A 24,073-nucleotide genomic window follows, 5' to 3' on the forward strand; every position below is an offset into this window, starting at 1 on the left:
CTGTGAACTGTTTGAGTTCAACAGCCTGAAAAAAGAGCATGAATGTTTTATCAGAGATCACAGTTCTATCTTTGCACCTGTGAAAGAATCTCTGTGAAAACACATCGCTGGCTTTTTGCTGAATGACAGCTGGAAACAGTGAACCCGTCCTGTCCTCATTGGGTCAGTTATGTAACCACGTCCTGGTTCCTTGCTGATGTCACAGTGATGTCAGCTGCTCACAGCACCGGCGCCCTGAGGGCAGCGCAGCCACCAGCCCCCCCTGCATCCACTTGACCACAGACACACAGAGACGTTCATGACTGATGGATTCTGGAATCACTTCCAGGAGGGGAGCGATCGAGTTAGTTTGCAGCCGTGACGCCACACGCTGAGACTAAGCTTTTAGTTAGTGCAGCAGCACAAGTGTGAAGGAAAACCGAATGTTTTATACTGATGTTTTTTTCCCCAGACAAATAGTTACTGGATAACATTGTGTTTAATCCAGTAAAATCTTTGCTGCTTCCAAAGGCAACTGGACTTTGTGGTTTTAGAAGACTTCTTCATTTCTAAAACTGAAAACGGGTTTTCCAAAAGGCTCAAGGCCTTTTTGAGCTTGTTTTAAAGTATGCTTGACGTGCACTTTTAAAAAGTTCTGCTTAAATGTATCAAATATGAATATGCAAATTATGCAGTACTTTAAGTGGTATTTCAAAGTCAGAGTGTACTTTATTCTAAGTGTATTATAAATTGTGCTTAAGTGTACTCTTAATGTGTAAAAATTACAGCTACTTTTGATATTAATAAAGTGTACTTATGAAAAGTATACTTATTTCAAGTCCTTTGTCATACACTATTTAGTATACTTAGAGTGTACTTTAATTTCACTTCATTTGAAGTACATTTAAGTGTATTTCCAACACATTGGTGATATAATACAGTTGTACTGCGAGTGTGTTTAAAAGTTGTGCCCATTTGGCCACTATTTACACTTCAAGTATGCTCAAGTATCACTCACGTGGTACTCAAGGACTACTAAATACTTGGCCCCTCTGTGAGAAATGTGGCCCCTTGATGGCCCCTTACTTAGAAAAATCCGCCACTGACTTGAATACATTATAAGTATACAAGTATACTTGAGGCCCACAAAAATAGCACAAAGTGTACTTTGTGCATTCTCCAAAAAGTAGAATTTAAGTATAATATTTCTTCACCTGGGCAGTCAGTCTTTTATTGTGAAGTAGGTGAGGGATGTTATTGTCGTGACTGTGGATGATTTGAAATACATAACTGAGCAGAACTGCAGTGCTTTCAGTGTGATTCACACAGTGCAGCAGGTATTGATTGTGGTTTTGGTGAATGTCAAACCTCCATAGTTGCTGGCAGCAGCACACACCTTCATTATGTTTAGGTTTTGTCTCATGTAGCTCTGAACTCAAGCTTTATTTATAGCAGCCAAAAGTGGGCACTGTAATTAAGTCAAAGGTTGCTCACAGATCTACTATTCACTGCTCTGATTATAAAAGAGCTTGGTCTGTACCAGCTCTATATGGAAAGTGTCCTGAGACAACTTCTGTTGTGATTTGGCGCTCTACAAATAAAATTGAATTGAAATTGAATTGATTCCAACAGTGGCAGGAAGTAAATGTAGTACAGTAGGTAGCGTATAGCGTACATCCTGTATGAGCGTACATCCAGCTTGCAGTGACAACATGCTCATACTGTGCATTTATACTTTTACAGTACAGATTTATGTAGACTTATACAGTTGATTTGTAGTCAGTTAATGAATCAGTTTTGGTCATTTATCAAGCAGAAATGCCACATTTTGACCAGTTAGAGCTTCTTAAGTCTCAGTTGTCTTTAAGTTTTGGACTGTTGGTCTGATAAAAGGACCATTTTGAAGACGTCGCTTTGTGCTTTTGGAAATCAGGATGTGCGTTCTTTTCTCTCTCTCACTTTTCTCACTCAAAAAATGACTCATTCATCAGAAGAAAATAACACACACGTGAATCAATCAAAGAATAATAGTTAGTTAGTTTTTTTTCCCGCAGCATGAGCTGAAACATGATGTGTGTTTCTGGTCAAGTTTTGGGTGATAAAAAGATCATTCGGGCTCAGTGACACATCGAACCATCAACATGTTGTGTAGCTCTGAGAGTTCGTAGCTGTTTGTCAACGCAGCAGAGGAGGCAGCCATCTTTCATCCCTCGATTCATCCTCTCTCTCTCTCTGTTGGTCTCTCTCTGGCTTTTTCTTCTTCTTTTTCCCCTCTAAACCTCTATTCTTCCCTTTTATTTCAGGCTAAGTTATGCTGTAGTTCCTCCACCTCCCTTGTCCATACTGTAGTTTGCGCTCTATTATCTGTGTCTCTTTGTCACATCAATTCCTTTCGCTCATATTCATCCCTGTGGCAAAGTGAAATCCCTTGTGATCGCAGGTCATTGAGTGTCAGATGCTCTCTTTCACTCGCTGCTGGGATGAATATCTGATTCAGTGTTAGAATAATCACTCTGCATACTGATGGAGATTCGTGTGGTGTGTTCGAGAGCCATCCGTCACATTTAAACACACACTGTCACCTACCTGTTGTCATGCTGAACCATAACATCCGTGTCTGTTTACATCTTCCAGAGTCTGTCAGACCTGTTCCAGCGGATTGGTCTAATTACTGGTGATGGTATAAGAACTTGCACTCTGTGATGCTTCAGTTGGTAAAATTAGCTTGTGGCATGTCTTATATTAACAGTAAACAGCATGTATCTGTTTCATGTCAGACCTCTGAAGGAGTGTTCGGTTCAATGTCTTACTGTCTGACTTCTGATAGCAAAAACGACATCATGTTGTTCTTGAGCTAACTCAACCAAACTTGCTGTGCCCTTTTTAGGAGGTGGGCTGTCTGCTCCTAACAGAGAGCCATGTGACTGGTTAGAAACAGCATTTTTTCTGTGCTGGGGTTGGTTGCAAGTATGTTGATCAAGATTTGAATTTATTATCGGAGGTTGTTATTGTTTTTCTTTTATTTGTGTCATACTTACCATGAGCTGATTCAAAAGACTTTTACAAAAGGCCATATGATTAAGCAGATAATCAGAAACATAAGCAGATTGTAAGAAAAGGGCTCGGACAGTCTGTCCTGCTCAGAGTAGGATGATGTGTTTGTAGCTGACGACCTTTTGCTTCAGTATGAGCTGCGGGTGACCATCGTTCTTTATGTTTCACTGTTTAAGGCTTTAAATGTCACTGCCGAATCACAGCTCGTTGACTGATAATTCGGGAAAATGTGTGCTGAAGCGAAGATGGGTTAACTGTGTGTTTGTGCGTGTGTGTGAATGACAGATGGGCCTCAAGATTGCTGTCAACTTCCCCAGGGTCAGGGCATCCTGAGGGAGTATCCACCCCCCTGCTGACACACACACACACACACACACGATGCTGTTTGTCAGCTCGTCGAGCTCTGACCCAGAAAATCAAATCGAGTTTGGAGTTGGCGAGGAGGCAGCACAGAAACGCTGCCGAGCTGTTGATGCTCTGAGGTGTCATTTCTCACATTTGTATAATGAAATGTCTGATGGTGGAAGTCTTTAAACGCGACTCAGCAGATGATGCACTTTCTCTTATTAACCCGCAAAGGTTGCTGACGTCACTTCCTTTCATACTTGTTCACTCCTTTATCAGACTTTTTCAGATCATATTTATACAGTGGCTGACAAGGGCAAACGCGCCACAAACTGCAAAACACTGCAAACACAGGAATGATGCAAAGCCAAAAACACACAAACACATAAAACAAATGCAACAGAAAAACGCTGCAAGAGAAAAATGCTACACTCACAGAAACGAAGCAGAAGCAAAAATTTACAAACACACAAAACAAATGCAAAAGAAAAATGCTGCAAATATCAAAACACACACAACCCCAAAACAACTGCAAGAGACAAACGCTGCAAATTCACTCCACAAAACGGAAGTGTGTCAGGCCACTAGGGATACTTGACCTGAGGGATGGACCGGTCCTGTAGGACCAGACCATAGAGATATAAAGAGTAGACGCCACATTGACCGCTACTGCCTATCGGCGCTGCCGAGCCGTGGGGCCGCCGTCTTGGAACGGTCACCCGCTCCACTCAGTGCTGTTTGTCAGGCGCAAAGAAGTGTCAGCCATTTAATCCATCTTATACCATGGTCTGGGTGAATTTTCGATTCTGATTGGCTGCAGGGAGTCCGTTAAAAAGTGTTGTAGGACACCTATAAAAAAGTTCCGGTCAAATAGCCTGATTGTTCTAAATTATTGCGTTGGCTCAAACGCTTGTTGGTAACCGTGGCAACAGAAACTCAAAACATATGTTAACATATGTTATTTCACAGTTTATATATCACAACGGCACACAAAGGCTATATATAAATATTTACATATAAACAAAATACTGATAATACTGATAATGAACACATTATATTTCTAATGCCTAATCAATCATATATTGTCTCTTCACATTATTAAAATAGTTGACTTTACTGCCACTATCTGCTTCTCTATCATATATTAGTGTGTGTGTGTGTGTGTGTGTGTGTGTGTGTGTTTACAGTCTAGGCTACATCAGAATATTCTATTACTGTTAATCCCATATGAATATTAAAAAACACCGAACCATTTGTCTTGTATCATAGCTACATATATGACGTTTGCAGCAAAAAACCCACGTGAAAATCAGTTTAGTATTCAGAGAGTTATGCACTGACTCTTCTTTGCGCCTGCGAAACAGCACTGAGTGGAGCGGGTGACCGTTCCAAGACGACGGCCCCACGGCTCGGCAGCACCGATAAGCAGTAGCAGTTGATGCGGCGTCTACTCTTTATATCTCTATGGTCTGGTCCTACAGGACCGGTCCATCCCTCAGGTCGAGTCCCCCTAGTGGCCTGGCGCACTTCCATTTTGTGGAGTGAATTTGCAGCGTTTTTCTGTTGCATTTGTTTTATGTGTTTGTGTGTGTGTTTGCATCATTTTGCCGTTTGCGGTGCATTTGCCCTTGTTGGCCACCATATATTTAATCCCCGACCCCAACATCAGTTCCACTCAGTATCAAACAAATCTAAGATAAGATAAGGTAAGACTTTATTTATCCCATGCAGGGGAAAATCACTCCTTAGAGCAGCAGAATAAAAAATGAAAAGGTAGAACAACAGCATAAGTAGAACAAAATAGATTAAAAAAGTTAGAAAATAAAATCAATAATAGATAAAAAGAAAAATAAAATCATCAATTACTATTGATGATTTTATTTGTCCACATGATAGTATAAAAGTGAATATTGTCTAAAAAATATGGGGTCCCATTATCCTATTTTTTGTGATCACTGCAGCCGAGATGATGTGGCCATGTTATGAAAATCTAAATGAAAAGGACACAGTAATGAGTGAAAACCTCCCCCATAATAAACTGAGTAACAGCACTAAAGTGTCCTTGAGCGAGGCACTGAGGCCTGCTGTCACACACGACGTCCGTCCACTGCATGACAGGAAAAGACAGATGTGAGCACCACTTCGGCTTCAAGGTAGAGGTTGGACTGCATACTCGACTCCCTCGTCACACTGACCCAACCCCATGTGGCTGAAACAAGAACCCGCGGAGGGAAAGGTCAATATATTGACGTGTCTGTCCTCCCGGCGAGCCACGGCACAGATGCGACCGGCAGCGCTGCCCCTGACAGGAAGTGTTGATTAAAGGCCCGGCGGCTGGAAACTGGCACCACTTACAAAAACACACTTTGGCTCTAGTGGCTGTGATTGTTCTGCTCGGAACTCTTCTATACGATTCCATCATGTTGAAGTTGTTTCACGGCACTGCTGGACTGCACATACAGTGTTTGGAGAGGGTCATTTAGAGGCTCGTACACAAAATATAAACAGGGTCAAAACGCAAATTAAATGTAGTTTTTGTTTACTTTAACATTATAACACAAGTTACACTCACAGCATTAATACATCAACTAACATCCAGCGGTGGGACACAATAATAATTTCATCAGCAGCGCTTTCACAGGCATTTTTTAATGCTTTAAGTGGTCTCTGTTGACTTTTTCACTGTTGTTTCAACAGTTCAACTGCAACTAATCTATGATGTTTCTTTTAATAAATCAGTTGTCTTTTCTGAAGGCAACAGTCTAAAACTTATTTGCACTGTGCTTTAATGTGCTTTATATTCTTTATTGTGTTATATTTTCTACTGTGCAGCAGTACATTGATATTATCATATTTTATTATTCATATTTTATTCATGTGCAATTCAATCCACTGTGAAATTAAGCCATTCATTACAAGGCAATATTTTTTACACTCTTTGTTCTTTTCCCTCTTGCTGTTGTAATACATACAGACATACATCCAGAAATCCTTATCTGCCTTTGACTCTGCACATCTTCATATACCACCTGCATGTGAACTTTCACAGTGTTCGTGCCAAAGTCACCACCAAGAGTAAATAATGAGTAAATAAGAAAGTGTCACGGGGTTCTCCTTTAAAACACAGGCGTAGTTGGAAATACACTGTTGGTGTTATTTTATTTGCCGGCCTCCCCAGGTGCAAACATATTTACAAAAAAGTGAAATGCAGAAAAAAAAGAAAGTTCAAATAATATTCTAGGGAAAAAAAAAAAAAGTCCTTCAATAACTCACTGTAGTATATTTTCCCTTCAAAAAAATCACTCACACAGTCTCGAGATCAAACACTGTTACCTCCTCTGTAACCAAGTCAAGACTCTCGATCTGGGGCTGAACAGCCTCCTTTTAAACCAGTTGTCCCTCCCACTAGGCTCGGTATACTCATAAAAAAAACACATTCAACATTTTCCTTAACCCTATCCATATATTTAGTCTCCCATCTTCCACTATAAATAGAGCAAAAATAGTATTTATGTTCACAAATGTTCCCCTTTAACCATCCTTAGTTATTCATCACAAAATTCAACTTTACAAACAAAACAAATAATAACGTAGGTCACATGATCATAAAAACGCGCGAAGACAGACTATTTAATGTAACTGTCAGTTACGCCCCTGTTTGGCCAACCAAACTAACGACAGCGGGAGAGAGCAGGATGGACACGCAGCACATCTCCACATGGTAGGTGATAAAATGGTGGTATGAATACGTGTGGAAATATATGTATGAACAGAGGTAGAACTACCAAGTGTGCACCCTTGGCCGTGCTACAGAAACGGAGGAGAAAAGGGAAATGGCTATGGGGTATTTTTAATTACTTATTGAAAAGACGGGGAAAGTGAGCAGGGACGTGTGAATGAAAGCGTTTGCGTGCCTATGTGTGTGCGTATGTGTGTGCGTATGTGTGTGAGTGTGCTGCCCAACGTTAGTGACGGAGCCGCTCCGTCACATCATCCCCCTCCTCCTGAAGGTTGCCGATGTGCGGCAACCTGGAGAGGTAATCTGCCACCACATTCGCCTTGCCTGATCGGTGTTGGATGGTGAACCTGAAGGGCTGAGAGGTACCATCGGGTAAGGCGGCTGTTGTGGTCCTTCATGGAGTTGATCCAGGTGAGAGCTCGGTGGTCTGTCTCCGGATCAAACTCCCGTCCCAGCAAGTAATATTGCAGGCTCTCCAGGGCCCACTTGATGGCCAGGCCCTCCTTTTCCACAGTGGAATACCTGGTCTCACGTGGTTTCAACTTGCGGCTCAGGAACAATATTGGGTGCTCCTCTCCTGGGTCGCCTTGGGCCAGGACCGCTCCAAGGCCGACTGCTGAGGCGTCCACCTGTACCAGAAATCTTTTGTTGAAGTCTGGACTCTTGAGGACGGGGGAAGAACACAAGTGTGCTTTCAAAGTGTTGAAAGCTGTTTCACAGTCATCTGTCCAGGTCACCGGGTTCCTCTGGTCTTTGCTGGTAAGAGCTGTGAGTGGGTTTGCTATGGTAGCAAACTGAGGCACGAACCGTCTATACCAACCAGCCAGTCCCAGGAAGGACCGCACCTCCTTTTTGGTGCGAGGTCGAGGGCAGTTTTGGATAGCTTCAACCACTTGTGGACGCACCTCTCCTTGCCCCAGTTGGTAACCCAGGTACCGTACTTCCTGCCGTGCCCACTCACACTTGGCAGGGTTGAGTGTCAGCCCCGCCTTCTGAATCCTTCCCAGGATCAGCGAGAGGTGTTGGACATGCTCCTCCCAGGTGTTGCTGAAGATCACCACATCATCGAGGTAGGCCGAGCTGCAGTGGCCGCACCCCTGGAGGACTCTGTCCATCAGTCTCTGGAAGGAGGCGGGTGCTCCATGCAGTCCAAACGGCATCACCGTAAACTGGAAAAGACCAGCTGGTGTTCGGAACGCTGTGTATGGACGGCTTGACTCCTCCAGTGGTACCTGCCAGTATCCCTTATACAGGTCAAGGGTGGTGATGAATCGGGCAGCTCCAATCTTCTCCTGCAGGTCATCAATCCTTGGCATGGGGTAGGCATCAAACTCAGAAATGGAGTTGAGTTTCCTGAAATCAATGCAGATTCGGAGAGAGCCATCCTTCTTGAAGACGATGACCACAGGACTGCCCCACTCCGAGGTGGACGGTCCAATCACTCCAAGTTTTAGCATCTCCTCCACTTCCTGCTGCAGCTTTTCCACCAGCTGTTGTGGGACACGATAGGGACGCTGGTGGATGGGTCGGCCATCCTTTAAACGGATGACATGCTCAACAAGGGTGGTTTTCCCTGGGCTCACTGCAAAGATGGAGGAAGCCTCCTGGAAAACCTGGAGGAGCTGGGCAGCTTGCTCTGACGCAAGATGTGCAAGTACAGGAGTAGCAGGCCTTTTTATAATTTCTGGTCCCATCTCCCCTTCCTCTTCCCCGTCTACCTCCCTCACCAGCAGTGCTTGTCCTGGACCCTGGGTCGACCTGTCCTTCCACCCTTTCAGGAGGTTCACATGGTAAGTTTGTTTTGGTTTTTTCTTCTCTGGGTGATGGACCTCATAGGTGACGGGACCCATCTTGCGGGTTATGATGTACGGTCCTTGCCACTTTGCTAGAGGCTTGCTGTTTGAGGAAGGGAGAAGTAGCAGAACCTTCTGGCCAGGCTGGAACTCTCTGTGCCGAGCCTGCTGGTCATACCAGGTCTTCTGGCTTTTCTGGGCCTCACGCAGGTTGACCTCTGCCTCTCTGTATTTTGCCAGCCGATCCCTCATTTCAAGCACAAATTGCACCCCCCCCCCCATCGCTTGGAGTGGTAGAAGGAGCTTCCCAGCCCTTTCGGAGCAGATCCAGTGGACCCTGTACATCCCAGCCATACAGCAACTCGAAGGGGGAGAAACCTGTCGAGGCCTGGGGGACTTCTCGGTAGGCGAAGAGCAGGAACGGCAACCAGCGATCCCAGTCCTTGCCAGTGTCATCCACAAACTTCTGCAGCATCTTCTTCAGCGTCTGGTTGAACCTCTCCACAAGGCCATCAGTCTGCGGGTGGTATGGCGTGGTCTTGATTGCTGAGATGCCCAGTTGTTTGTGGAAGAGCTGCATCAACCGGGACATGAAGTTGGTCCCCTGGTCCGTCAGGATTTCGTCAGGTATCCCCACTCTGGAAAACAGTTGCACCAAAACACGTAGAACTGTGGGTGCAGTGACAGTGCGCAGGGGAAAAGCCTCTGGGAAACGGGTGGCATAGTCACACACAACCAGGATATACTGGTGGCCACCACTGCTTTTCACCAGTGGGCCCACAATGTCCATGGCAATCCTGCGAAATGGAGTGGAGATGACCGGGAGCGCCTGCAAAAATGCTCGGTCAGACCTGCGGGCAGTGCATGTTTTCTGACACGTGGGACATGTGTTGCAATATTTCTGGATGTCTGTGTACATAGAGGGCCAATAAAAACGTGAACTGATGCGCAGATAGGTTTTGTGCTGGCCAAGGTGTCCGGCCCAGGGGAGTGTGTGTGCTAGGTGCATGATGAGTGTTCTACAGTTTGCAGGGATTATCAGGTGTCTGTGGTTATCATCAACTGCATACAGCACATCTCTATCGACAATAAATCTTTCTTTTCCTACACAGTTCCCCTCTCTCTCCTCTACCACCTTAGCAAACAAAGGTTTCAAAGTTTCATCTCCCCTCTGTAACACAGAAATATTCTCAGGCACTTCCCACATTTTACTGGACAACACACTCTCAGGTTCTGTTAGCCTTAGCTGCTTCTCAAAGCGACGCTGGCGGCGGGATTTTCTTGGCCCCTTTTGTGCCACCCTCACACAGACTACTGTCAAGGTCTGGGAGTGGTTGGACACCGGCTTGCGCCTGGGCTCGTGTAATCACAGGACAAGAAACATTCACTTCCCCATCTTCCCCAGAGTTGCTTCCCGCAGGCAGTTCATTTTCCTGCAGCAAGTCCATGAGTACAGACAAGTCCCAGCCCAAAATGGCATCTACAGGTAAGTTCTCTACCACCCCAACAGTCAACAGGTACGGCTGCTCATCAATCGTAACAGTTAACTCAGCTTTGGGGTAGGGATGATTATCCCCATGAACACACAAAATGTCTGCATGCCTGCTATAGTCCACACTGCCTACTGGCACCAGGCTTTGCTTGACTAGAGACATGAAACTCCCTGTGTCCAACAGAGCGGTAACCTGCTGGCCGTTGATAGTCACCAGTTTATAGCGCTGAGCGCGTATGTCTCTATCACCAGTAGGGCCCACCTCAGGCCGGGGTGCATAGCAAGCACCTGTGACCTTAGCTTTGCGTATGGGACACACAGAAGCTTTGTGGCCTGGCAGCTGGCAATAATAACAAACAAAGTCCTTACCAGATGCTCGTTGGTTTGGGGCAGTGCTGGAGGTACCTGGAAACTCCTGGTTATTGTCTCTCCTTGCTGGTCTGGGCTGGGGAGGCTGAAGTCCTGGTCGGTTTGCTGCACTGCTGGAACGCGTCGCTGGTCCTCCTTTGCGAGCGTTGAGATACTGTACAGCAAGCTTGGCGGCCCCAAGTCCGTCTGTTGGCTCGTGCTCTTTCACCCAGGTCCTCGCTTCCAATGGGAAGTACTTGAAGTAGCTGCTCCAGAATGATAGCCTCCCCGACCTCCTCTTTGGTGTGCTGCTCTGGCCGGCTCTCGACTGGTGGTACAGTGATGGATCAGAACTGCTGCCGATATGTCTCGGGAGAGATGTCGAACTTGGCTAGTAGGGCTTCCTTCAGGTCTGGATAGCTGTGAGCTCTCTCCTCATCCATTGCGGTGTAGGCCTCCAATGCCTTCCCAGACAGCAGTGGAACGAGTCGACATGCCCATTCAATCTCTGGCCACCTCCATGTTTTAGCAATGCGCTCAAAACGTAACAGATAATTCTCAATGTCCTCCCCCACCTGATACTGTGGAATTTTTGGCTCAGCATAGGGCTTGACTGGTCGCACCCGCCGCTAGCATCTGGAATCTGGATCGAGTGTGCCTCTGATGGTGTTTCCTGTCGCACACGCCGAGGCGCTGGTGTTGGCAGGTCAAGTCGGGGGCTACTTGCTGTCACAGTGCTTGGGGTTGCAGCAGCAACTGGGATGTTTGCGGCAGGTGACGCAGGTGGTGCTCGGACCCTACTTTGATGTGGCTGGGGCAGCTGGTCAGTTCGTGGAAGAGAGGCCCTCAAACCTCGAAGCTCTGCTAACAGGCCCTCCTCCCTCCTTTGCTGTCCTGCCAAAAAGTCTCTCATCAATGTCAGTAGCTCTCCTCCAGACCCACCTGTCAATGCTGGGGCTGTCGCTGTTGGAGCTAGAGCCACTCCAGGCCTGTCCTCCCCCTCATATTCCTCTGATGACGGTGATGATGAAGGTACTGTGTCCCAAGCAAGGTCTGGACTGGTGGTCGCGATTTCCTCCTGCTGTCTATGCCGCTGGGAACGCAGTCCTGTGCGCCTCGTTGGGGGGCGGCCTATCTTCTTTCGACTAGCCATCCCACTTCTGACACCATATGTCACGGGGTTCTCCTTTAAAACACAGGCGTAGTCGGAAATACACTGTTGGTGTTATTTTATTTGCCGGCCTCCCCAGGTGCAAACATATTTACAAAAAAGTGAAATGCAGAAAAAAAAGAAAATAGAACAAAGTTCAAATAATATTCTAGAAAAAAAAAAAAAAAAGTCCTTCAATAACTCACAGTAGTATATTTTCCCTTCAAAGAAATCACTCACACAGTCTCGAGATCAAACACTGTTACCTCCTCTGTAACCAAGTCAAGACTCTCGATCTGGGGCTGAGCAGCCTCCTTTTAAACCAGTTGCCCCTCCCACTAGGCTCGGTATACACATAAAAAAAACATATTCAACATTTTCCTTAACCTGAATGAAAGCGTTTGCGTGCCTATGTGTGTGCGTATGTGTGTGCGTATGTGTGTGAGTGCGCTGCCCAACGTTAGTGACGGAGCCGCTCCATCACAGAAAGCAGCTGTGACAAGTTGCTGGAAGAGAAGCAGAGAATGAGAGTCTTTTTGGAATGAGACACCTATCCGACTGAGTGCACCTCAAAATGGGACTGTCTTCATGCTTCCTGCGTTTCTGCACATCATCTAATTTCTTAATTATTTTCTCTTTAATGTTGAAGCTCAGGGTACCCGCAGGTTATTAAAAGTTTTAAAAAGGCATTGAATTTAGTTTTCCAGGATTAGAGGTATTAAAAGTATTAAATTAGCTATTGTAAGTCTTGAATTCAAGTCAAGAACATCTCAGCGCAACCTAAATTCTATCTAATATCCATGACGAGGATTTAAAAAAAAAAAAATCCATGACGAAGATGACGCATAACGTTTAGTATGTTTACGCTGCGTTGCACTGCGAACAATGGGAAATGCACCTTTCTAGTGCTATCATAAGCTACATCATAACGGCTAAACAGCACAGCCGAAATGGAGAGTCCATCATCTGCATCGGGGTTGGGGATACGTCCATTCGTTGGTGGAACTAAAACACTACAGGCAGAGGTATTGTGGGTCCTGAAGACGATCGCAGACCACCACTCATACACCTCAAATGAGTGCACCGGTGACCTGTTTCGGTCGGACTCCCGACTCCACGATAGCATCAACATTCTCCTGTGGCAGTAATAAAACGGCGTACATCGCCAAGTTTGGGCTCGCTCCTTTCATCGTCGAAGAAATGACCAAAGAAGTAAACAGCTCGGATGCCTTCGTCGTCATGTTTGATGAAAGTTTGAACAAAACAACAAAGTCAAAACAGTTGGACCTGCATGTGAGGTATTGGAGCGGCGACCAAGTCACATCAAGATACTTCGGGTCGCAGTTTATGGGTCATGCGAAGGCGGTGGACCTGCTTAAGCATTTCAAAGTCAGTTGCCCATTTCTCCAATTAAAATGTATTAGATGCAATAATGTATTTCTGTACGGTTTGCCTTTTCGATTAATGTAAATTTCGCTGTTTTAACTTAGGAGCTAGCCATGTTTACTTGCCTTTGAATACGGAGGGGGCTTGGCAAGTGCACTCGCCCTAGCTGTAGTCAGCTAGCTGTGCCGTGATGGGCTGCATGGATAGCTCTATACCAGAGCCATATTAGATAGAGATCATACACCACCACCCTCGGATACACAACACGCGTTGACTCTTGTCTATTGGAACGAGTGCGGGGGTAACGCTGATTTGATTTGAATAACATGGCATGGTAATGCGTAGCGGCTACGCGTGGGCCTTGTTTTTAATATGTCCATGTAGGACTTGTCCTTAACAATAAAGACATTTTAATTTGGAGTGCCTTAGTCAGAGAATTTTTTTCTCATTTTTGACTCTGGATGTACAATACTTTGGACAATCTACAAACTAATTGTAAATAGTAATTGAGGTTAAATTTGATGTTCAGTGATTTATTTATTGAATATGGTTCAATATTTTTTAAATAATGGGTGCGACAAAGGTATTAAATTTCACTTGAAATGGCATTAAAAAAGGTCTTAAAAGTCTTAAATTTAGGTTTAACAATCCTGGGGGGACCCTGAAGCTGAGCCAGCTGATTGTGAGCACTTCCTTAGCAGTGCACCTCTCATTATTAGAGCGATTGAAAGAGGAGTGTTTCTCATTTGCTCTGCCTCTGCTGGTTTCGAAGTTTCACCAAAACGTTTCTTTCCACCACTGGACTCCGAGCCAAGCAGCATCTCCAGCATCACGCACTTGAATCAAGCACCCTCGAGCGCATCCCCCCCTCGCCATCTTGTGTTTGCTTGTGTGTCTTTCCGAACATGAGCGGCTCCTCTGTTTGACCCGATGAGTTCTGTCTCCGAGCTGGACTGGCAGGCTGCCACCAACTTGACATTCACCCAGTCATGAATAGAGTGAAATGAGACACTTAAATACACACTGCTCTTTTCTCCGCCATGTAAAGTTTGGAGGACCCTCTGCTTCTTTCTGCTGAGGGTTGCTCGGCTTCTTTCTGCCTCTCTGCTCTCTATCGTCTCTCTCATTTCAGTGATGCTTCTCTGGCTGTGTTCCCTGAACCTTCCAGCCACTGAGTGCTGCATGCCTGTAAAGGTTGATGCTAATAATACTGAGGTCTTGCTCTGAGCCCTCCACCACTGCTGCACTTGTAAATAATATATTATTACTATAGTATTACTGTTGCTCCTCCTGTAAATACAGTACCCACAGCCCTAATACATCCCCACAATCCCCACAAACTTGTCGGTAAACATCTTGTTTCAGACTGTTGGAGGTCTCGGTTTCCTACTGTCCACATGAAACGTGGCCGTTTTGAACTTAAATCCCCTCCCTCTCAAAACTGACCTTTATCAGAAATATCTGAGCTGGAGAAATGTGATATTTAGCATCTTGGAGTTCGATTTGATTGAACTGTGCTGGCGAAGTGCAGTTGAAGCTAAAACAGTGTCATTTTGTAAGTTAATGCAGAGTTTAAAGGGCAAACCACCGGCCGTATGCCATTACATCATGTCATGTGATGCCTGCAGCTTATGTCAGACACAGAAAGAAACTGTCCAGGTGAATGAATGAATGTAATGAATGAATGTATTCTCTTAATGTGGTGCACACATAGGAAATAATAACGCATCACACCAACATGTCTTAAACGTCGTTTTAGAGGTCCTGAAATAGAAATATGCTGCAAAATGTGAGTGCATTTGGCCATGGGGGAATTAATGCCTTACATCTTAAAATCCAGAAGATGACAGCAACATTCACCAACGACAAAATACAACCAATTGTAGAGATACGATGACTCCACAGCAGCCACTCAGTGGTCTCGAACTAGAACAATTGTAGCATGGCCGCATCTTTAAGGTTCAGCTACGGAAACGTAAATACACACATATCATGCAACTAATTATACTCCAACTCACATCTGAATGTGTAGTAGTTTTGGAAATACATCTAGATATGGTGTATGAAGTCATAGAAGAGGTCTGTGCTCTCCGAGTGTCCTTCTAGTTAATAAAGTTTTTGGTCGTAAACATTCAGGGAAAAATTCCTGAATTTGAAAGAATTTAATTTACCTGATAAAGGTTCAGCTGTGACACTGTCAGTCAATTCAGCCTTCAAGTTTGGGTCTTGAGTTAAGATTTCTTCCTCGTTAATTTAGCAAGTGATCGACAATGTTTTGGAGTCTGTTGTTGCTTTTGGATTTAGAGCTTTTGATGTCATGCACGTGTCAAGAAGATGCAGAAAGAGCCAGAACAAAAGCACAAAGTGTTTTCATTTGGAAGCTTCAGTCTGGAAACATCAGCCCACAAAACCGCCCTGGTTAAACTCTGCAGTAGACTGTTGCTTCTCTCTAACGACAGCCAATGGATCTGTTGGATCAATAGAGCCTCAGGGGAGCTTAGTGTTTGACAGCTGATGAGATCTCAAAGGATTTGGCTCTAACCCGGACGCTGTAATAGGGTGATCCGTGACAATGAGCCACGCAACCAGGAGATATTGATGAGCCTTCCCATAGCTCCAAACAGGAAGTGAAAAGTGTAATGGGCTAATTGAGGACCCAATTGCAGTGCTGGCCGGTTTATGGGGAATACGGGACAACAGATAACCGGAGCAACACTGTGCCGTACTGAGCAGAGAGTCGGCTCAGAAGGAGTTAGTGTCAGGAGAGTGGATCGAATAAGGAAATCACTGGCAGATTTAGGCGAGGTTGAAATCACTCTCGGAGGAGGAATGTGCTCTTTGTAAGATCTGCTCACCCGCAGACACAGGGCTTGGACAGAAGGAGTGGTCAAGAACAGGCGAGGTCGGATAATTAATTGTGGCGCTCGTTGAGCTCTTGAAGTTGACTGAGTGGTAAACATATACAGCAAACGTGTAATTAGTGCAGGCAACAACTGCTGCTTTGGTTCACTGGAGTTTCAAATGTTGACGGGGCAGACTGTGAGCAGAGGTACGAAGACTTGGCCAACACACACGCACCACCGAGAAAGGTGTGTGTATGTGTGTTTTTATTAGACGTATTGTTACGGTGTGTAAATTTGGACCAACTGTAGCGGAGCCGGAGACAGTCAAACAGGTTTCACAGTCCCTTAATGTTCAACAGAAAATACCGCTGGCTAAGGTGTAACACAAAAACCCAGGTCTCAAAAAACAAAGGCCGAGGAGACGGGAGTCGGCTGCCCTCAGCGTGACGGGCGAAGAAACAAGAACAGGAGGCAGCAACCCACAGGAGACAGAATCTAAGAGAACCATGATGAGACACAGACGAAGTGACTGGAAGTAATCTGGCGACGAGGTGGAAGGATGACTAGTGTTTTATGGATGATTAATGAGGATGAGACACAGGTGTGCCTCATCTGAAGACCAGCGAAGGCAGAGATTGGCCAGCCCCGTCACCTGTCGCACCTACAGTGAGAAAACCACAAGAGGGAGGAAGAAGGTGGAGAGAAGAGCACAAGCACAAGTGCAAAAACCAAAAAACACCCACAAAAAACACAGACCCTGACACATATTCGGAGATAAACTTCAGATTTCAATTAATTCCTGTCAGTCCAATCTTTCCCCACCAACTTTTTAATCCTGTTTTGTGTGTGTGTGTGTGTGTGTGTGTGTGTGTGTGTGTGTGTGTGTGTGTGTGTGTGTGTGTGTGTGTGTGTGTGTGTGTGTGTGTGTGTGTGTGTGTGTGTGTGTGAGACTCTCCAAACTCCATCTCCTTCTTTGGCAAAGCATCTCAGAACACCTTCCTGTCGTTTGTCCTCTTTGTCTCTGCTATCTCTCTCTCAGTCTCTCACCCTCTGGCTCTTTTGTCTTTCTCTTGCCTCCACATTTAATTTCAACGTCTCTCTCCCAGTTATTAAATATTCCTCCCTCACCAGCCTTTAGCTGCTCATAGACAAGAATCATGATGCTTTTAAATAAAATCCCAGTAAACTGTTTTATTCATACCTGCAGTTGACATTGTGAAAGAGAAAACAGCTTAAAGATTTTGTTTGGTCTCGACAAGTGACTTTAGATTACCTACAATTGAAAATGTGCTTCAACCAACCAACAATGTTTTTTTGTTATTTATTTACCTTTTATAATATAGATACTTCATTGGTGGCTGCCTGATGCATTACAGTGTGTTTCTGCAACAGGAATTATTCTTACCACCTTCTTACTCTGCTAAATTCTGCATTTCTGTTTGTGTGCATTACTTTCTGCATGTTACTGTGTCATTACTCTCTCACCACCACTTATGGTCAGAGGGTTTTGTCCGTGTGCAGCTGCTGTACTGCAGCCAAGTGGGTTTTTGGTTGGGTATTATTTGACCATTGGATTACAGCAAGTGGTCATCTGGTTGTGGTCAGAATGATTAAGAGCAGGTTTGACGAGGCTAATGTTACTGAGCTGTACTCAGAGCCAACTGATGCCGGCTTTTGCTTGGAACAGCAGTTTGGATAACACTGGACTTTAACGAGGCTCTATCCCATTTACTAATGCACAGGATCTGATGAAACGATCCTCCAGCTGTTTTGGCTGAGGCTTTGTACTAAAATATGACCAATTGTACTTATTAAAAAGAGGAAATCAGAAATAAAAGCTTATGTCCAGTTTAAGGCCTGTTACTTTCTGCAGCTGAGAAAGTATGGTTTGCAAAAAATATGGTGTATAAATATGTTTTGTTATAGGTCCAAGAAGATATAGTTGTCAATGTAACAACTAATGGAGATCTAAAAACAAACCATACACCATGATGTCAACTTTCACCCAAATGTCAGCATCCAATCATCTGAGGAACTTGATGTTATGATACTGCTGCTTTGTGTACAGCTGGCTTTCACCGCCTGTTTGAGCTGTTTCTTTCTGCTTTGACTCTGTTGGTTCTTTGGTTCAGCCCCAGTGAAAATGTAAAATCAGATAAAGCTGAAATGCTCTAAATATTGAGATCAGACTTTCTTCAGAACCACGAAGCAGGGGCCATGTGGGCGAGGGAGGGCCTGGGTACTGATACTTGCGTTTAACATAGAGGACTAGCATCGTTAAAGCCTTTTATAACCATAAATATATGCTCGCTCTCATTATCTGTCGTTTGATGTCAGCAGATACACTTGCTGCAGCTGTTTAGAATGTGAAACGGTCTATGAATGACAGCCTGTGGAGACCTTCAGCTGGAGAAAGTGCAGAAACTGAGCAGAAACATGACCGCACATCTCTGTCAAAGCTCAAATAGTTTTGATTATTTTACAGGACAGGCATCTGTCTGTCTGTGCCTTCATTTCATTGCACCAATCAGAATTAAGTTCACAAGAAAGAAGTTTTAAAGTTTGAACCAGAATCTGATGATGGTGGGTTGTTTGCTTAAGTGTTAAACTATTAATAAGTGATGCTTTTTAGCTTTATTATTGCTTATTTAGTCATGGATATTTCAATCCCAGGTTTTAAAATGCAGCAAAGTCTCATGGAAATATGTCTGAATAGTCGTGAGCAACTTAGCTGAAGAGAGATTTTTCCTTTTTTATATTGTCTCATTTTAATGGTTTTTAGTGTCCTGGATAGATGAAAATATCCTGTATTTCACAAGACAAATGTAGTTCAGTTGCAGTAGATGACACATCAGACATTTTCATTGGCAGAAGTGATGAGCGGATTTAGAAATGTGGTGAATGGAGCCAAAATCAAGCCTTTTTGATCTTACATTGAACAAGTGAAGTAACATTTTCCCTTCCTCTGTTTCCTCCAGGCTCAGAGGAAGGAGGTGTTCCTCCAGGAGCGATACGGGCACTACAGCCTGACTGACCCCTTCCTGGCGCTTCAGAGGGACTTCGAGTGCAGGGTCCCCGGAGGAGAGGAGGAGCGACGGCCCCTGGGCTCCAGCCCCATCTCCGTCCTGGAGGCCGTCATGGCCCACTGCAGGAAGATGCAGGAACGCATGTCCGCCCAGCTGGCCGCCGCCGAGAGCCGACAGAAGAGGGTAAGACATGGAAGAGGGGGAGGAGGAGGAGGAGGAGGAGGAGGAGGAGGAGGAGGAAGGTTGTTTGATTTGGGAGCAAAACAAATGAACATGCAATTGAATTGTCACTAAATGGTAAGTTCAGGTGGGGTTACACAGAATTGTTGGGCTGGCGGGAATGCACTCATTAGGTTCTGAGGTGTTATTGACTCAAGATGAATTTTTAACCATAGGTGGCGCTAGAGGCAAAGTTTGGAATCCCTTCTGGACTGAGACTGTACTAGGGCTGGGCCAATAGAACGATAGCGATATATCTCGCGATAGACACGTCATCAATATCAATATAAAATGCGTTCGACAAAGCATTCAATAATTTTTTTTTCTTCGTCAGAAGAAACAGAAGTTGCAAAGCGAGGTTTGTTGCATGAACAAAGGCACTCGCTCTCAGGTAACTGAGCAACGTAGGGAGTAATCACTAATCAGTGAGAGAGACACGCTAACACGCCAATCATGTAACATTATCATGTTCGGTTGCGCCATCTCGTTGTCACGTGTTTGTTACTCTGCGAGGACTGAGATGAGAAATAGAAAGCACTGCAGTGAGCAAAGAAATCGTCGACAGAACAGGGAAAGTCAGCTCGCCAGTATGGAGTTTTTTGGATTTTATAAGTCGGACCGTAGTCAAACCAATGTGGTCTGTAACTTATGCAAGACTTTCGTCCCCACCAAGACCGGTAATACCACAAACTTGTTTAACCACCTCAGCCGCGCTCACTCTTTGGAGCACAGCCGTATTCGCCAACGTCCGCCAACCGCAGCTCCACCGCACAAGCAGCTGACCACCATGCAGAGGTATCTGCTTCAGTGCCTGATGACAAATCATCTAAAAGGCACGAAGACGTAACGGAGACAGCGGCATATCATATAGCTAAAGACATGCTTCCACTGTGCACTGTGGAGAAGCCAGGTTATAAACATCTCTTACACGTACTTTTTTTTTCTTAAACACACTTGCAATAAAAATATAATTGAATAGTTCATGTATGTTTAGAGTAAGAAGAGTGACTAAAGTTGTTCATATGTCTAGACTGATTTTATAGTTCAGCCAATCTTATTGAGCTGTCTATTGTGTTGTTTACAGATGTCAAGTCTACCTCAGTTTCTGCTATGTTTACAAAACACTGCACATATTTGAAACATTTTATTCACCAGAGGGTGAATCAGCTTGTGAACTTTCTGCACTAAACCTGCAGAAAAGAAGTTCTCAGGTTTCTCTGTGTTTACATTTTTACACTTTTTTTTTACATTTATTATTTGAGTGTTTTCCGTGGTTGTGTTAACATTTCCTTTCTGCCTTGATGGCTGAGGGGATTATAATCAGAGGAAGGTTAAATTTAAAATAAAAATGTTTAAATTGAATGTATTTTTCTCCTGGTCCTTATTTTAAATAGGTCATAAAAAATATCAATAATTATCGATATCGACCAATATAAAACACTTGTATCGCAATAGAGTTTTCAGCCATATCGCCCAGCCCTAGACTGTACTAATTCACAGAGAAACCGTTCAGCAGCGGTGGAGATTTTTCACTCGGTTCTTCAGCTCGGCTGAAAATCAATTACTTATTATTATTTTACAAAATGCATCATTTATGACCTCTTGTTTGTATACATTGTTTAATTGCGGTGATTCAGCAGTCAGATTAGATGAAGGTAAATAAAAACAAGACATGGTGGAAATTTCTTCTGTTTGACCACAGATTGTGTTTATTTACACACCACTCAAATCTCTGTGGCTGAAATTCTCCAGAGGACGATGTGGCGTAGAGAAAATCAGATGCTTGTCTGTGTGCATTAATGTTTTTAGCATATGCAGGGGCCTTATTTGAATTTGTGAGTACATTATGTGTGAACTTTCTTGTATTGACAGTTGACTGTGTGTATACGAGTTGTTCGGGTGTCTTTAGGATTATGCGGCCATGATTAACTGGGCAGCCAGATGTCTGCCATGGCCCTGTCCCATTTTTCTGTCTTTGTCTCTCCTCCTCTGTGTCAAATATGAATATGTGAAAGTGTTTGGATGAGAGGCTGGCAGAGTGAATGTGGATGAGTAATAGAAAAGAAAATACTGTGTGGATGTGTGTGCGTGTGTCCTGTCCCTGAACTGTGTAATAATAACAGAGATGATATAGTTTTGAGCCAAATGGAACGCTTAACCACACACACACACACACACACACACACACACACACACACACAGATAGATGACGTATGGAGGAGAGAGGAAGGAAGTGGATGTTTTGACAGGAAAGCTGGTTAAATTTTGGGACTGTGGTTCAGTGTGTGTTTGCTGTAGCCCATCAAATCTAAATGTAAATATCCCAGATTTAATTTCAGTGAGTTTTGGACTGATTGTGACCATCATGGTACTTTGACCAGTGCGGGGCACCCAAACCAGAATGCTTCTGTGTGCTTTTTTCCTTTTTTATTGAACAAAATGTGTTCAATGCTTCAGTTCGCCTAAATGAAGTGAAGTTAGGGTCTGACCAATCATTTTACACCAACTTGCACTTGTTTATTCTTGAGTCATTCATTTGAGTCGATACCATCCATTACCAGTGTTATTGGAGGAATGGTGCACTTTGGACTGTGTTCAGGCGTTTAAATCACTATGATCAGTCCGGTACAGACACTTAAATTCATTTTAAGATATGGAAAGATCCAAACTGCTGCATCGACAGTTCTATTTTGATGGAGCTCAGCAGGAGGAGGTATGTCGTAGCAGAATCTGCATCCCAAGTCTTTGTGTGTGATGGAGTTTTTTTTTTTTCTTTCTTTATTAACTAATCCAAACAGAAATCAGACAGAACAGCAGCAGTTCATGTCTCATACAGACAACCAGTGACAACCAACAAAAGGCAACGCAAGGCAGGTTTATTTATGTAGCATCTTTCACACACACAGGCAATTCAGTTCGAAGAACAATTAAATAGGAAATAATATCAAATACTGTTGTATCTTGCATAGAGAAGCTGAAAAAGACATTAAGTCATACATTATATCCTTTATTTTGGCCTTTAGTCTGACTGAAGGGACTAATTTAACCACAGTCAACAACTGTTGTATTGTCAAAGTGGATCTGTCCATGTCAGGATTTCTGATTCTGATTATAGTTCACACTACAACAGTGACACAATAGGAAAATCTCCTCTTCTCCCTTTGAGTTCAGGAAGTTAATGTTTCTGCTACTTCACCATGTCTGAAGATGAATTTTTCTCCAAACATTTCAACGTGCAACCAGCGTTTTTGACTTGCAGAGCTTCTGCAAAGACCCTTTTGTGGATTGAAGGCTAAAAGGTTTATGTTCGGTTTTGTCTGCATCAGTGTGCCTGGAGTGATGGAAAACCTGACTCAGATGTTTGTTGTCAGGGTTATTCAGGGCTCCCATCATTTATTTCCCCAGATTTCACCTGAAATCTTGTCGCCTTAGTTCCTCATTTCTCCCCAATCTCTTCCAAGACTGATCAAAAACAGCTGGGCGAGACGACTTTGACCTTGAGAGGTTTTGCTTCATTTGACCCTGAAAATGTGCCTAAACAGAGAGGCAGCAACCACAAAATAACGGTTTACCCTTTTAAGCACAGAATAAATCACTGTGCCTCCACTGATTACACAGTTGTTCCTAAATTGTCAGTAACAAGGTGCATGCCCGTCAGGCAGGGATGAATGCTTTCGTTGGAAAATGGCAGATGACACAACAACAGACTAACACTGCTGAAAAACGCATGCTCGGTGCACAGAGAGATCCTCTGGTTGCTGGGTAGAGTGAATTTCACCAGGATTGTCCATGCTATCTTTATCCCCTCCATCCGTTTCCACTCTTGTCGTTCTCCTGTGAGCACATTGTTGAATTATCCATTAGGTCCATAAGCTGAATGCAGGCTGGCAGTTACACGTAACACACTCTGAATCGGTTAATGGGCATAATGAAGACAGCCCTGCTCCCCCATCTCCTCCATGACTCAGTCATGAAATTGGACGAAGCCCCACACCCCAACAGTGACAAATGTATTTCTCAGGTTTTGTGGGTAAACATGATGCCAGAGTGTTGTTGATGTTATGTTGCTCAATTTGGAGGCAAGGTCATGACTGCCAGTGCTGAAGTTCCTATAACTTAAAATAGTCCCCCGGCACCCTCCTTTGCCTCCTGCTTCTCTCATCCCCAATTCTCCGCAACAGCTGAATAGACTGTTTTATTTCACGCCACGCTAGCTGATATCTTGCTGCTGCAGTTTTTCAGGTGCCAAGATAGACCTCAAAGGAAAGATTCAACTTATAAGCTTTATTTAAATGTTTCATTAAGCAGTGGGGGATCTCAAGTCCAGAGAGCACCGGTGCTACCCGAGGTGCCTGCAGGGTTTCTACAAAATTGAATTCCAGGTTAATGTCATTATTATTTTACTCTGTAGATGATGGCAGAATGAGTTTATGCATATGGGTGACCATTATGAGCAAATGTTTCACACACTCTGCTGTGGTTATCATTGCACACTCTGTAAGGAAGGTTAACCATTTCATTCCGCTGCATTATATCATATCAAAGAGAAAAGGTCTCTGTGCTACCCGAGGTGCCTGCAGGGTATCTACAAAATTGAATTCCAGGTTAATGTCATTATTATTTTACTCTGTAGATGATGGCAGAATGAGTTTATGCATATGGATGACCATTATGAGCAAATGTTTCACACACTCTGCTG

At 44.1% G+C, this 24,073-nt stretch overlaps 1 protein-coding gene across 1 annotated transcript in view; it reads left to right on the forward strand.

Moving 5' to 3' along the window:
• The window catches only part of cttnbp2 (cortactin binding protein 2), a 125,464-nt gene that overhangs the window by 50,092 nt on the left and 51,299 nt on the right, over positions 1 to 24,073 (forward strand). The window contains exon 3 of the mRNA XM_070971941.1: positions 19,108 to 19,338. Within this exon, the coding sequence (XP_070828042.1) occupies positions 19,108 to 19,338 (231 nt within the window). The remainder of the gene's footprint in view (positions 1 to 19,107; positions 19,339 to 24,073) is intronic.

The sequence above is a fragment of the Chaetodon trifascialis genome, chromosome 10 (assembly GCF_039877785.1).
Source record: "Chaetodon trifascialis isolate fChaTrf1 chromosome 10, fChaTrf1.hap1, whole genome shotgun sequence".
NCBI lineage: Eukaryota > Metazoa > Chordata > Actinopteri > Chaetodontiformes > Chaetodontidae > Chaetodon > Chaetodon trifascialis.